At 41.8% G+C, this 15,592-nt stretch overlaps 1 protein-coding gene across 1 annotated transcript in view; it reads right to left on the bottom strand.

The window, feature by feature from the left end:
- The window catches only part of fto (FTO alpha-ketoglutarate dependent dioxygenase), a 113,337-nt gene that overhangs the window by 64,518 nt on the left and 33,227 nt on the right, over window positions 1-15,592 (bottom strand). The window contains exon 7 of the mRNA XM_069662174.1: window positions 14,501-14,620. Coding sequence (XP_069518275.1) covers window positions 14,501-14,620 — 120 coding nt within the window. The remainder of the gene's footprint in view (window positions 1-14,500; window positions 14,621-15,592) is intronic.

The following is a 15,592-nucleotide window of genomic DNA, read 5'->3' as shown; positions in this document are numbered from 1 at the left end:
CAGCACCCCACAGGTTGTTTACTGGTCCAGCAAGACCACAGGCCTTTATCTCTGGGCCTGTGTTAGCACTAATCAGGCCGCTCTTTCCTTCTATTTACCCCTTGATGACAGTAGCTATCCTCAGCCTCCACCTCTCTCTGCCTGATGCTGACCACAGATGTCCCCCTGACCCAGGCCACATCCCGAGGTGAACAAGAGGACAAGGAGGACCTGGGTGCCTCCATCAGGTCCCCAGATCCCAAACCGTGTCTATTTTCCTTAAGATAGGGGTAAACATTTCCGGCCATGAAGAAGCAGAGAAGGTAAATAAACACGTAGCAAGGCTGAAGTGATATTTTGGTTGGTGGAGAACTGGAGTGATGATAGCGTTCCACGCGAAGGCTGGCTGGAGGGCAGCCTGGGGCGGCTCACTAACACCTCGAGCCAGGACTGTATCTTAACACCAACAAGCATCTGTCTATTCCATCACATACCAACATGTCACTCATTCAACAAAGAATAATAGAATGGGATGATTGTTTTTGTTGCTGCACACACTGAAATATCGTGTATATCTCTTAAAACTTCACAGAATAGCGTTCACATAAGAAGTGCCCAAAGGGAGGAAGGTTAAAAAAAGATGCATGCAGAACCGAAGGTTTACACTCCATAAAACAGAGCTCTAGCTGACCACCAGAGTGTCTACCAAACTGTTAACACCCCATGAAATGCCTTAGCTGACGTTAGACCAGGACTTTCAGGAGACCCATGGCACTCTTAAGCTCACTGGCACTCTCTTATATGGGAAACCTTTTATGTCTGCAGGCCACTGAAATAAAAACTCAAAATTTACCTCCCTAACTATTCCAACAGTCACGGGCGACTTATAGACCAGAATAGACCATCCAAATGATGGGTGGTTTCCTGAAAAGGTAGGTGGTAAGCAAACTCACACGTAACAAGAAACATTCTCCAGATTTGGGCCGGTGTTAATTTGCTGCCACGGTGCCACCTCTCCTGTCAGACCGGCAACTTCTACATCTCTCTCCCTGCCACTGGCATGCGTCGTGTCTCTCTGTGAGCCCGTACGGAGGCCAGCACGGCTCTAAATAATAATCCATCCTCCTGTTTGTGACGGCTTTAACACATAGCGATTGCATTGGAGCACTTAATACCTCCACAGAATCTGTTCTATATTTAAATTACATCTACTGCATGGAGATGCCAATTTCATCAAGACTGACTGAGCAATGAGTGTGCTATTTTTTCCTGGAAAACCTGCCATTCAGCTGCAGAAGAGACGGATAACATGCGAACAATTGCATGACAGATTTTGACATTGTATCTGGATGAATTCACTCCGCGGTTTGGTTATTGTTTATTTAGGTCAAAGTCCTCAATTTTGATCATCTCTGTCACGGCAAATGTGTCTTCTATGTAGAAATTTCAGATTCAATATCTCGTGTCTTGAAACGAAAGAAATATTTTGGCAATAAACAGAAACTTATTCAGATCAGTTGGGCTTTACTCTGGTCGCCAGACAGATTACTCAGACCTCTGCTGGTTTCAATTACAGCCAGAGCTGACCAAAGCTGACCATAGCTAAAACAGAAGAACAAACTGTCCGACCAAAGCAATAACATCAAATTTGTTAAAAGAATGATATATCCTTTTTTGTTGTCACTTCCGCCTTTCACTGTCATTGTTCCGTAGCTTGACCTCCTCTTGCTCTTATTAGCGCGGTATCTCAAGCCTAAAGGTTTAAGTCTTTTCTCCAGATCTCCAAACACTTCACTGACTTTTGCCACAGTTTAAGCCCAGCTGTTCTGACATCTGATTTCATAGGCCTTGGGAGTAGGAGTTTGGCACACTCCTAGCTTCCTCCATCTCCCTCTTTCCTCTAATACAAGAAACCAATATCACTTTGACCGCTGGTGGAAAAAGGCATCAGGCACCTTGCTCGCTGTAATGGATAGCTTCTGCTCACTGATATAAACAACAGGGGAGCTGTGATCCTGCCAGGGTCAGTTCCAGTCTGGACAAGGGATCCGTGTGTGTTTGCAGCATGCCACCGCTAAGTTACTTTGCTCTTGGGGGGACTCGCCACCGCTGGAAAAATTATATTAGCCCAGGAAGAAATAAGGCCAGACCACATTTACTTTTCTGTGACATCACACTCAAAGTCATAAAAAATGTGTGTTCGTGCATGTGTGTGTGTTTTTTTTTCTTGCAGTCTGCCTTCTGTCACATGATTACAGGTGGTTCAAAATTGAGGCATATCTGAAATTAAATTTTCTCAGTTTCCATTACGTAAGATTGGTTGACGCGTGTGTGTGTGAACGTGCATGTGTGTGTGTGTGTGTGTGTGTAGGGGGAGAGTGAAGGGTTTCCACATTGCTGGTCAGTGTTGTCTTCCAGACTTTGAAGCTTCACAACCTTTGATATCATCAAAGAGGACACAGTAAAGACAATAAGGGAAGCGAGTTCTATAAAACTGTTCTTTTAAGAAAGTATTTTTCCTTTTTTGTGTGTGTGTGTGTGTGTGTGTGTGTGTGTCTTTGAGTTATCTGTGCAACTTTGAGCAGTTCCGACGACTGAAGCTCGTAGAGAATTGACTTTAAGGGAGCTCTCTAAAAGGTTTGTTGCAAAACTTCTTTGCAGTAACTCCAAATATATCTTTACAATATTACAGACATTTTAAAAGGATATGTGTTTTCATTATAAAATAAGATATCTTAAATTTCTCTGAAACACATCTAAAAATCCTGTCTGTGTGTCTGTGTGCGTGTTTCCCGCAGTCGCCGTGGCGATAGAAACCAAGGCCTTTCTGCCAGATTGACCCTTGCAAGGTCGCAGGCACCATCAATTATGTCAGCCAGTAAAATGGGCTTTGCTCCACACAGCAGATTATATGGAGTGTAAAACATTAGAAAAATGTGTCTGCAACATCAGAGTAACATGTTTGAAGTGACAATGGGCTGAGGGGGAGTTAGAGACCCTCCCAAAAAGGGAAGACCCCTGACAAGTGATTTTGTTTGAAGGCATTGTAACAAACTCAAGTGGGCAGGGATGCTTTCTAAGGCCCCAACGGCAGTCCATCTTCTGGGCCGAATGCAAGCGGGATGGAAGGACATATGCTTTCCACAGGGTCAAATGAAGCAGAACTCACAGGGCTTTTGTGGAGCTCCCTTCTGGTAGCGAGAAGAAAAGGCAAATCTGTTGTTGGGTCATAGACCAATGGGCCCACAAATATCACATAAAAATTCACCGGCCTGTTTCTTGTGAGGCTTTTGTCTCCGTCTCCTGATAAAGAGTGTTGATCCAGTTGGCCTTAATGGCTAACCCACATATTTCTTAGTCTGGGACAGAGGAAACACACGCACACGCACACACACAAACCCTGGCAAGAATGCATCATCCATCAATCAGAAGAAAGCTTTGAGAGGCGCTTTGACTAATTCGGGACAATGAAGACAGAGCTGGACAGAGATGTTTGCGACGAGCGTGACACTCAAGCACCTTCTGCTCTGTTTAAACCTCTTACTCTCTTTCACTTTATGAAAGCTGAGTCTAGATTCTTGCTAGATAGCAGATTGAGATCAGCACCTTACTCTCCTGCCAGTAAAAAGCTTTTTGCTGACTGGGGCCGAAGCCAGCTCTTTCTGAAGCCCCAGAGTTACAGTGTAACACACACTGCACCATACTTCAGGTCTTCAAAAATTGCTAAACCAATAAAATGGGTTTCCATCCATCTCGACGCGCTTAAAGAGAGGAATTCTGTTTTAGAGGGGGGAATATGTCGGCTGGGGCTGAAATGTGCCGCTAACAAAGTTTTGATTGACTACAAGAAGTCCGACCTGCAGTGATTCCTCAATTTGGGCATCTGGCTGAATAACGTTGGAGCTGCTGTAGCGAAACTAAAAGGACTCTTGTATACGTCTGGTCTGACATCAGAGGTGAATTATCTGGAGAGGTACAGTAAAAAAGATTGACTATGTCTAAATTAGGACAGATTAAGATCTGCGATTTTGAAGGTTCCTTACACTAAAAGTACTTTTTGCTTTATTGGAAGCTATAAGGCCTGTGCGTAATCAGATGTATACAAACTTTGGTTTAATGGATCAACGTATGCAATGGAAAATCAACTCTGTTGGTCAGGATGTTATTTCTGATTTCACTTGCGGCATCTTATTTACTTTCTTAATTTAAACTACTTCAACTTTGGGGTGATCACTATATTCTCTATTGTATCATCTTCCTTAAAGTCTTAGCATTTCATCATTTAAAGCAATATACGCTGCGTGACAAAGTACAGGAATGTGTCTGAATAGCTCAGTTATGGTTTGACAGGTCGCCTTGTTGCATAAAACAAATCACTCCACACTACGCAGCTATGCAGTAATAGACAAAGGAGCACACCATGAAGCAGTTATATTCTGTATAACTGGATTATAGACCCACATACTCTGTAGGATGCTGTCTGCTTCTGTCTGACAAAGAAGTTACAGACGCTCCACTGTGAAATGTATTCATCTAATGGAATTAATTAAAGAGACACAAAGTGAATATTCATTCAATTTGGATTCTGTTACATCCTGTAACTTATTATTGCAAGGATTCACACATCTTTTCACCACATTTATGTGTACTTGTCTTGTGTATTTATGGCTTATTGTTCTAGAAAGTAGCCCCTCGTTGTATTGTATGTAGCCAACTCTTGCTCTTATCGTTGTAAGCATTTGATGAAAGCCCCTTAGGACTTTTCAACCAATCTTCCAGTGCATGACTATACCAAAGAAGATGGATCTCGATTGACGGTAATGAAAGGAACAAAAACCCCGGCTGAAGGAATGGAAGGAAAAATGTTAAAGAATTTAATGTGGTAAATTATCAGCAGTAATTTAAAGACAATGGAAAGGAAATTATGAAAACAATGCACGCACACCGACACGATCCTTCAAATTAAAAGAGTTTACTTCGAACTTCCAAACTCTTAACATATGGTGCTACTACTGCCTATCTGCAGGCTATACCCAATGGTTATTAATCAAATAAAAAAGGCTATTATGTTAGAGTCACTCAAGTATTTCTAAGTACACCTGTTTTTTACACCGTACACTTTCTCCACTAATGTCTTATGTGTGTGCGTGTGATTGCTCGCCACCCAGGGAGGCTGATGAGAGCGGCTAAAGGGTGTTTATGAGACTGTTAGCCAGGAGAGGATGCCGCCCTGCAGCGTTCGCCCAAATAAAAGAGCCATTTATTACATCCAACATGACCCTCTCATTACACACAAATAGGAATTAATGAGCGCTATATTGGGCACTCCCAGCGGAGCGAGGCGGGGCCCGCTAAAGGACTAGCGTTAATTACATTGTCCTACATCTCACCCATTTAACACCACCCATCAGTTGCTCTATCTGCACTGGAAGGATAGCAAGGTGGAAGCTACCTGAAAGGGTGGTCGCTCTCCGCTTTTTACACCGCGCCACCAGAGCAGCCCAAAAATTAGCTATGTTAAAGGCTTTACAATAGAGAACACAAGGCAGGTATGTATGTGAGTGATCAGACAGGTTTATAACGAGCGCAGGGAAGAACAGAAATGAAAATTACAGTTATCAAGCAGCTGTAAAAGTCAATTAGATTTTGCTTAGCAAATTCTCGCTTTAAATTTGAGCTGCTGTAATTACCACAGTTATGTGAGCACACAGTTTACCGTGAATGGGGATTATAACAGACACGTTGGGGAATACTTGGGGATTTGTTGGAACGCCAATGTTTTTTGTCCAATATTAGTCCAATAAAAAAGGTATGGTTACCAGTGTTGGGATCACAGCAGTGAAATTGGTGAGTAAACAACAAAACTTATGATTGATGGTCAAAACTACAAAAACAGACCCTGGTTGTCAAATGTTTGATTTTACTTTCAGGCTCCACATCCGAGAGAATCTGTTAAACCAGAAGACACACATCTCTTGTTTGATCTCTGTTGGGTTATCCTCTATACTGTACATGCCTTGTTGTTAAAGGTGCACATATAAAAACACAAGGCTTGGAACTTCCCAGAAAGCTCCCAGGACCTGTACTTCCTCCTTACTGTACTTACATCCCCATGTTTACGGCATCAGTTTCTTTCAGGTGTATTTCTATCAAATGGTCTGATTCCAACTTCTGCTATCTCACTCTTTCCTTGCACCTCTGATAAAACCACCCCCACCCCCGGTTTCCCATCTCCCTAAACCTCTTCCACCTCTTCATAAAAAATGATGCAATTATCACGAACAATCTTTTCCCATATTTACTCCTTTTCTTCACACTTCTTCAAGCGATTCAGACAATTTTACACTGCCTTCCCATCAGGATCAACCTATTCTCTCTCCACTCATTGTTTACAAAGACTTAAGAACCTCAACACGATGGCTGCTCCAGTGATTTCGAAGAATTAGCGAGGTACTGAGGTATTAAGTGGTAAGTATGTTGCTGTGTTAGCTGCGGGAATTGAACAAAAAGCTGATTATGGATCAAATTTTCATCACACTGAAGGCTTTTAAGCATCCTGAAGATGAAAAGATGAAAATTGTCATTTGATGATAGAGCGATATCAGACTTTAAGGCTTTTGCCCTGTTTTGTTTTGTGTTACAAAGATGCAGTCATTTAACCCGGAGGTTTGAGATCTCACCTGTGTCTTATATCTTTAAGAATATTTGTTGACGATGAAGGTGTGTTCTGTTTTTGACCCGGACAAAGTTTGTTCTGGGTTGGGTTGTTTAAATATTCTCTTTGAAGATGTATAGTTGGGGTGGGATGTCTTCATGTTCACTAATTGGTTTTTATTTTCTGTTTTCTGTATGTGTTGGCGATATGAAGCCGTCTGAGGCTAAGTAGTTAATATAAGTCGACATGAAGGTAAAGGGGCGGCTGTGGCTCTCAATCGGAAGGTTGGGGGTTCGATCCCTGACTGCTAAGGTCACATGTCGAAGTTTCCTTGGGCAAGACACTGAACCCCAAATTGCTCCCGACGGCAGAACCATCGGGTATGAATGCATAAATCCTGATTGGAGATTGGCACATAGGTCGTTGCCATCCGTGTGTGAATGAGTGTGTGAATGGGTGAATGTGACATGTTGTGTAAAAGCGCTTTGAGTGGTCAGAACACTAGAAAAGCGCTATATAAGTACGGTCCATTTACCTGATGCAGAATAAACTGATTTTAAAAAGGTGATGTGAACATATTGAGAGGAATATTTTCTCTGTCTTTTAGCGCTTAGCAATGCATGTCAATGTGTGTATTTCTACACAACAGGTGACAGATAAGCTCAGGCAATGTAGTCAATAAGTATTGGAAAAAAACGACATAAATTAAACAGTATTTAAAGTTATTTTCTTGCTTTAAGTGACAAATCCATGTGTTTTCTTGTGTCTGTGGTTATGTCTTTGACTCTGCCACTTTGACACGACTGCCTGAGAGAGTAAACAATTACACCTGGATCAAAGTACTGCAATAATTATATATCAAGCGCTGGTTAGTGTTGATGTCTCTAGTCAGATATAAGAGGGGCGGGCTTTGCTATGAGATGCTCTCAAATCTCTCTTTCATCTTTTTATACTTTTTCCCCCCATCAAGGCACTTTTCAGCACACACACACAAACACACACTCTCCTTCCTTGCATCTCTCCCTCTGTTGGTATGACACAGGAAAAAGCTGGGGCCTGCAGCCAACCCCGCCGTCCGCACTGAATGCGATTAAGCCGAGCAGTGATTAATCTGAGCTGCCCCATAATTCCTCTTTACCACTTTAATGGATGTTATCTCCCCTCCTCTGAAGGCTTATCTTGCTGATCGAGGCCAAGGATGGGGAGAGGGGCGAGGGAGAGGAGGGGGTGGCTATGGGTGAGGAGGGGGGGATCAAACCCAAATCCAGACAGAGGTAAGTAAATGAAGAAGTGAGTAAATAAGTAAGCAAATAAATAAATGCGGGGATTGAGGAAGCTGCTAAGCGGATAAGGCAGATCAGTCTCTGTAAAGTGCTCATTTGTTTTCTAAGAAGACGAGACAAGCCGCCTTCAAAGCCTGCTGATACAGTTAAAAACACTGTCAACATCACAATTCACAGACAAACTAAATAAATTATCCAAACCGCGGTCAATAAAAGTCCCCGCCCACTCATTCGAAAGACGACGTGTACTTTATACTGCAGCTGAAACATTAGGGTTTTTTTGATGATCTCATATGCTTTCGTCAATAGCAGTGATGTGAAATAAAGACAGTTGCAGTGTTAACATTGTGAAATAAAGTCAATGATAAAGCTCCTCTAACGTGTTCCAGGTTCAGTCATCCGCAGCCCTGAAACAGGTTCGCTCAGGTCTGAGTTTATCGTAAGATAAACTCTCAACACCTCAGCTTCCAGGACAATCCGGTACATCCTGTTTTTAAGATATAATTTAACAAGTACACGAGGACTTGTTCGATTCCTGATTGGTTTTAAATAAGAAAGAGCTCCACGAGGAATTATTCTACAGAAGAAAAGATGAGCTGGAATCATGTTTTGTTCACTAACAGACAGAAATATGTAATAAAACTTTCACAACAATCATTTATACCATGTGTGCATTTGAAAAGACTTTTTTTTCCTACTATGTAACATTAAAAAAATACAATTCTACAATAAAGCTTCAAAATAAATCCATAAAAGGAGGCTGAAAATACAGGCCAGCTACCACATGAGCCTTTACCACAAAGTTTCTTTTAAAATTCCCTGAATGGACTCGACACGAAGGTGCTTGGTTGGTCTGTTTATCCCACTGTTTCTGTCCATCCATGCCCGTGTCCATGTATATAAATGCACATGTGAGACGCCAGCCGAGAAGTGACAGGGTTAAATCTGTTCGTTGCTTTTTTTTTTTCCCCTCTTCAGCTTACAGCGATGTTGCACTGAGATCCTGTCATAGACAAACCTCTGTGGGATTCCATTCACCACTAGTGTACATCTTTAGGTACAAAGCTGCAGGCTGCATTGGCTCCAGGTAACATAAACGCTCCCTTCAAGCCACCGCGTATCTGCCCATGAAAATTCTCTAAAGGGGTTTAAGCATTTACGCAGAACACTATCAGGCACCGCCGAAAATTCAGCTTACCCTGTTGAATAGGGACTTCAAAGAGAATTGCAAATACCTTTGCACCGCTACATTTTCTCCCTCCTCTCCTTCTCCCTCTCTCTCTCTCTCTCTCCGTCTCTTCCTGCTTCTTTTCATTTTATATTTCCAAACACAAGCTGCTGCGTGATGTAAAATGTATTATCAGCCATATATTTCCTCTTTAAATGAATAATAACAATAATCTTTGAGTAATTTCTTTTTTATACCGCTCCGTCTAAATAGGGCAAAGCAAGCGAGCTAATATAGAGCCGCGGGTAAACAAGGCCGTGCAATAATGAATGTGTGGATTAGGCCTCTAGTCTATGTTGTGCGATAAGGAAAAACAGCTGCTACTATCCAGGTAACAGCACATATTGACTGTCAATGAAGGATAAACTACCGTGCAGCTGCACATTTACTTCCCTCAGTCGCACTGTGGACACACCGCGCACACGCACGCACACACAGACACATAAAAACAAGCCCACATGCATCCACACCTACACACACACACATATGGTATATATGCGTAAGAACCAAAGAGAATAGGACTATAATAAATGTATAAACCTGTTTGCACAGTATACAGCTTAAAATGCAAAACAATATGGTGCATAAGCAGTTTGATTTAATGTAAGAGATAATAAATGGCTTCATAATGAGCAATATAAATGGTCTTTAAACAGTTTACAGCTTAGTTCACACTTATAATTAATCTGGGTTCCATGTGTGCATATAAAGTGGGAATAAAACTCTGCCCGGCTGTGCGAGTAAAGCGGCGAGCGAGAAAGAAAAATGACTGCTGGTAAACATCTGCAACATGATTCAGCTGTGGCCTCTAGCTCTCCAAACACACCGCCTGCCTTTTCCCCCCCTCAGCCGGACCAGCACGGCAAGCTCTCCAAATAATACATTAGAAAAAAGTGCTCCCTGAAATTATTTACGGTGAAACGCACAACAGAAACCATAACATTTATAATGTTTTACAAAGCCATCAAATAAGTGGAGAGGGGATTAATTGCCCCGGCCCGACCTTAAAATAATTATTGTGAGCGGTGCAACTCTAAACTCCAATGAAATTGATACACTTTGATAATTAGATTCTTGGCACTGACCCGCTGAAGTCAATAAAGGTTATTAAGGCCAATTGCTGTCTAAACGCATTACGGGCAGGGTAAACTGTCCGTCGGAGGCCCCTGCTTCTCCAGCGCCAATATGATAATCCATTCTCCGTCCTGGGGGTTTCTTCCCCAGCGCCTGTGTCTCCACTCTGCCATACAAAACCAGATTGGATTCGCTTAACCTTTCCAGGACTTTGATCAAATGAGCTCACACAGCAATAACATTTACATTGACCCCCCCCCTCCTCAGCACCTCCTCCCCAATATACACACAAGCTCTCTCTCTTTTTCTTTACCTCCTCCCCCCCTCTCTCTGTCTCTCTACAGACTCTCCCTACAGTTCACTCCCCCTATTCCTCCACTCCTCAGCGCCCACCCTCCACATGCTAGGTCAATAACCTAATCAGCTATCGATGGCGACCGGGCCATCCTGCGCATGATTGCAGTTCAACCCTCCTCAGCAGGCCAGATTGTTTCCGAAGACTGTTATTAAAGTGAGGGAAGAAGATGAAATGGTCACCGAGCGCTTCCCCGCTCATACACGCATGCAAGCACGCCGCTGTTACAAATCAGAGGGGGTTAATTTTCTCCCACAATAAGAAAAAACAGAGTGTGTACTGCGTATATACGTGTGACCAAACCGTCGGAAAACAGGGAGTGACAGGCGGGGTGAATAGAGTAGAGGAAGACATGGCCCCGATACCACTTCCTGTTTTGTACATCTTGAAGTATACAAATGTATTCAGCTGAGTGGATCCCATTTATTATGAAAGTAGATTAATTTCCTTGATATGTGTTGAAAAGATTTCCATCTACAAGGCTCGCCGTGCTGTCAAACGAGGGAGAAAGTGTGAGACAGAGATATGGCGAGAGAGAGAGAGAGAGCGAGGGAGAGAACAAGAGAAAGAAAGAACATAAAAAGAGAGAGAGAGAGAGAGAGGGAGACGGAGAGCATTGAAATCTCTTTGCATCCACGGTGGCTTTTGAAGTTGTGAGATGAGCAGCCACAGAAGTCAGGAAAGTGACAAATTAGGGAAAAAGCTGTACTGTGCAAGCAGAGCTGCTAAATCAATTAAAGTCATGCCAAGTGCATACATTAACATCAATGGCACACACACACACACACATGCTCACACAAACACACACACACATGCACAGGACAGGAGAAAAAAGGAGAGATGTGCTCGTGGGCTCGTCGCTTCTCCCCCACAGAGAGAAGAGAAAGAGATAAAAAATACCACACCGGTATTTAAAATATTCTGCATAAAGCCAAGACTCTCTGTCTATTGTCAGTCACACTGACGCTATTCATTGTTGCTAGTTTAAGGAAATGTCACTATTGTATGATAGCCATGATAGCAGAGTCCTGAGGGAACAAAAAGCTGCGAGCGAGGAAGGTCTAAACGGACTTCAGCACCCCGGATCACAAGGGAATGTAAAACCTTTAAGTTAATGTCCTTTCTCCACCTCCCAGAAATAACCTTTACCTTGAATATACACTAAACCCCACACACACACACTTACACACACCATGCTTTTACTGTACGTTAAAATAAACACAACTACGCTTGAAGTTTATTCGGCGCCACGTCTCTTTGTTTCTATCAAGAAGCCACATGAATTCATGAGGTACCACAAAGAGGCGAGCAAGCAAGTGGACTTGTTTTGTGTCGCTGCTTTATTTATTTATTTATGTATTTTATCAGAATGTCATTCAAATGGAAGGATGAGCATTTGCATGACAACAGGCTGAGGAGCAGAGAGGGAGCCCCAGGGAGAGACAGTATCCATAAACAGGAGCAAGTCCCCCCATATTGCAATATTCTTCTTACGGACTAACAAACGCATACACAGGCCGGCGCATCCCACAACACCGTGTGCTAAATATGACAATAAAGAGAGGAAGGCGGGCTGTTTGTATTGCTATTTTAGCAGGATAAAACAATCGGCTGTTTTATTGCTACAGCACAGTGTATAAAACAACACAGTGTCAATTTATAAAGCCTATTTAAAGAGACATATATTTGTTATTTTAAAACACGTGGTGATATCAAATTTGACTAAAATAAGTCTGCATTAAAATATACTCTGCAGGCAAGAAGTAAAAAAAAATCTAAATAAATAAATGGCAAACAGCGTCTGCACACAGTAGGTCATTCGGGTTTCTACACTACACTGTCAATTGCGAGCTTTAAAATGTAAAATATATGCAATAAAGAAATGCGAAGGGGAAGCGACATAATTTAAATAACTCAAAGTAATTTAGAGAAATGCGTTTTAATCTAACTGCAGAAAAGCCACAGCTACCCACAGCTGCAAAAGAAAATCTATAAGCCACATCTATAAAGTGCTTTTCATCACAGGTCGATGCATGTATGTAAATATTGCTTGCGAGAGCAATAATGTTGTCTTTCATCACAATACTGAGTGATTACATTTATGCTTTCAGCACTGTATTATTTTGCAAAGGCTCTGTTTGAATTTCTGCAGAAGGTATGCTCGCCTTTGTTTGATTTGACACAATGTGATTAAATGAAATTTAGTCAAAGAATTTAAACTGAAAAATTTTGTAATTGTAAACACACATCTGAGTTATTCGAGGTGTAAAAAAATAAGAAAATACTTCATATTTTTGTATTTTTGAAAATATGTTGTTTGATATTTATTTTTAAATGAATTCAACTTTTTTTTACGACAAGAACTACAATTATTTTTTCCGTTTTAAGTTTCTGCTTCATGACAGTAATCCACATGTGTGACACACACGCAAACACACACAAACACGCACACAGTGGATATGGTTTGCTTGCCCGTTAGTGAGAGACGGAGATGCCGCAGCAGAGAGAGAGAAAGACCTCACATTTCACTGATGCCCTTTTCTAAATACAGGTCCAAATCACACACTTCATCTGGGCCCGGAGGTCGAGCTCCAGATGAGTTTAGCCCCTGTCTACTAACCCCCCCAGCACCACCACCACCACCGCCACCCAACCTCCGCCAGGCTGCTCCACTAACACAGAGAGAGAGAAGGAGAAAGAGAGAGAGAGAGAGAGAGAGAGAGAGAGACTATGAATAGAGGCGAGCAGCGGCGGCAGCAGCAGTACTGTTCTCCTCCAGCCCCTGTCTTTATCCCCGCCTGAGCATTAGATGTGATTACTGCTCAGCGCTCGACACTGACAGAGACAGAGAGCTCCCAGAGACAGCAGGAGAGGGCGAGAGACATACAGAGACACAGGGAGAGAGAGAGCGAGCGGGAGCAGAGAGGAAAATAGGAGCACAGCTCTTTCGCTCCTTCAGCTGCTGCTACAGTGATACAAGAGTGCCCCCTGCTGCTTCTGGTGTCTGAGTGTTAGACATACACACACACACACACACACACACGTTAATACATGAGCACACACACTCTTTGAAATCTAGCTATGAAAGAGGGACGTGTGGAGAGGGAGAGAAAGCGAGACCAACATGAGCATGAATCCGTGTGTGTGTGTGTGTGTGTGTCTGCAGCACATATGTACACTACAGAGCTGTGACTAAGGTGACTTAATTATGAGTCTGACATTACTAAGTGCGACTCCTTTACAGTGGTTTCTAACTAATAGCTATGCGCCCACGTTCCTCTCCAATAAAACTTCTGTGAGGCAACGATTAAACACATGACACATCCTTAATAATGTACCCTGGTGTGAAGTTAGACAATCCATCATGTCATTTTAAACACACCCTCCCTTGTGAGGAGCGTTATTGGACAGCAGATCACTTGTGTAGTTTGTATAAGAGACACAAGCGGAGGCATGTTGATAATTCAGAAAGGTGAGTCTCTTATTAAATATCAGTGACTCTGCCAGTCATGCAGCTGCTCATACCGCGGGGAAATGGCCAGACAACATGTGTATACATATTTTTGAATTCATATTATGAAACACTTTTAAGAATATTATCTGGGTGAAATAATGATTGTTGATTTTGAATTTCCTTCCAACATTAAAATCATGTTCAATAAATGTAGTTTTCTATATTCTCATATGAAACAGGTTTTTATAGCAAAAAAGACAATATATACACCGATGTTTTTGTGTTTATCAATTTCTTAAAAACATAATGGCAGTAATGAGAACGTTTTTTGTTAAAGAAAAAACCTGCATATTAAAAGAAAAATACACTAAATTTAACCATTGAAGGATTATGAAAGTAATGTAAGTGACACGCAGGCTGATAAACCAGAGCGTGTAGCTGCTGGTGACCAGCGGTGTGTGAGCGGCCTTACCATCGTCTCCATGAGCTTCCAGTCCTTCTCCAGCTGCTCCATTGGTCCGGTCCACCAGCTGCAGAAGCGGGCGTATCGCTGGCCCTGAAACCAGTACTGCCGCAGCCACTCGAATTCCACCTGCAGACACAAACACGTACATGCATCCAGGATAAGCAAGCGAGTCCTATAGGTTTAGCAAATCTAAAGAAATTAAATTCCATTACTCGACAGGGACAACGTCAGACATTACTGAGGAATATTTAATTTAATGTGGAGGGGAAACATTTCTATAAATTACTTTGTTTATGAAATAATAATGTAAGATTTAGACTTTTAAAAAACTTTTTAAAGTCTGCAAACTATTATATTGAGAATCCTCATTTTCCAATCTATTAACAATGGTCTTTTAACTTTAAAAAATGATTGAAGTAAATTGAATAAAGAAATATATAGTATGACTTCACACCGTACACCTTACCTAAAGAAATAACACTACATTTTAATTATGTCATTTACTTTAACAAGCTGTTTTCTGTTTCAACGTACATATATCTCTTTTTTAATTAAATATTTGTCAATTAAATATAATGTCATATTTCTGTGTAAAAAAATTTTGGGGAGAATTCGAGAATCTTCCATATTGACTTTGAGATAGATTTATCGCTTTGAATTGTTGCATTTTTTTTGTCATAAAAATCATTTTTAAGCACAAAAAATAATTTCTACGTGGTGTCTGAACACAGTAATTACATATTTATTTGTATTACATAAACAATCTTTTAAATAATACAAATACTGGTCATCTCTATGAGGACAATCACACCATTACGTAAAGCATCCCCCGGACTAATAGACACACAGTACATTCACACATCCTGCATTTGGCCTGTCTGTTTACACACACACACCTTCCAGACAGCACACCTGAGAAACTCCACCCTCTTCCTCTTCTCCTCATTCTCCTCCCTCCTTCCCCTCCTCTCCTACTCCCTCGCTCCGTCTGGAGATGACAGTCTCGGCTGCTGAGCCGCTCCCCTCTCCTCCACTGGGAGTGTTTTTGTTTCCTGCTCTTTTGAAGTGTTGATTTAATCCTTGCAACGATGCTTCATG

The sequence above is a fragment of the Semicossyphus pulcher genome, unplaced genomic scaffold (assembly GCF_022749685.1).
Source record: "Semicossyphus pulcher isolate SPU_LCO1_2020_fin unplaced genomic scaffold, fSemPul1.0.p SCAF_1, whole genome shotgun sequence".
In the NCBI taxonomy this organism is placed as follows: domain Eukaryota; kingdom Metazoa; phylum Chordata; class Actinopteri; order Labriformes; family Labridae; genus Semicossyphus; species Semicossyphus pulcher.
Note: the sequence above shows the minus strand (reverse complement) of the source record. Positions and strands in the feature narration are given on the sequence as shown.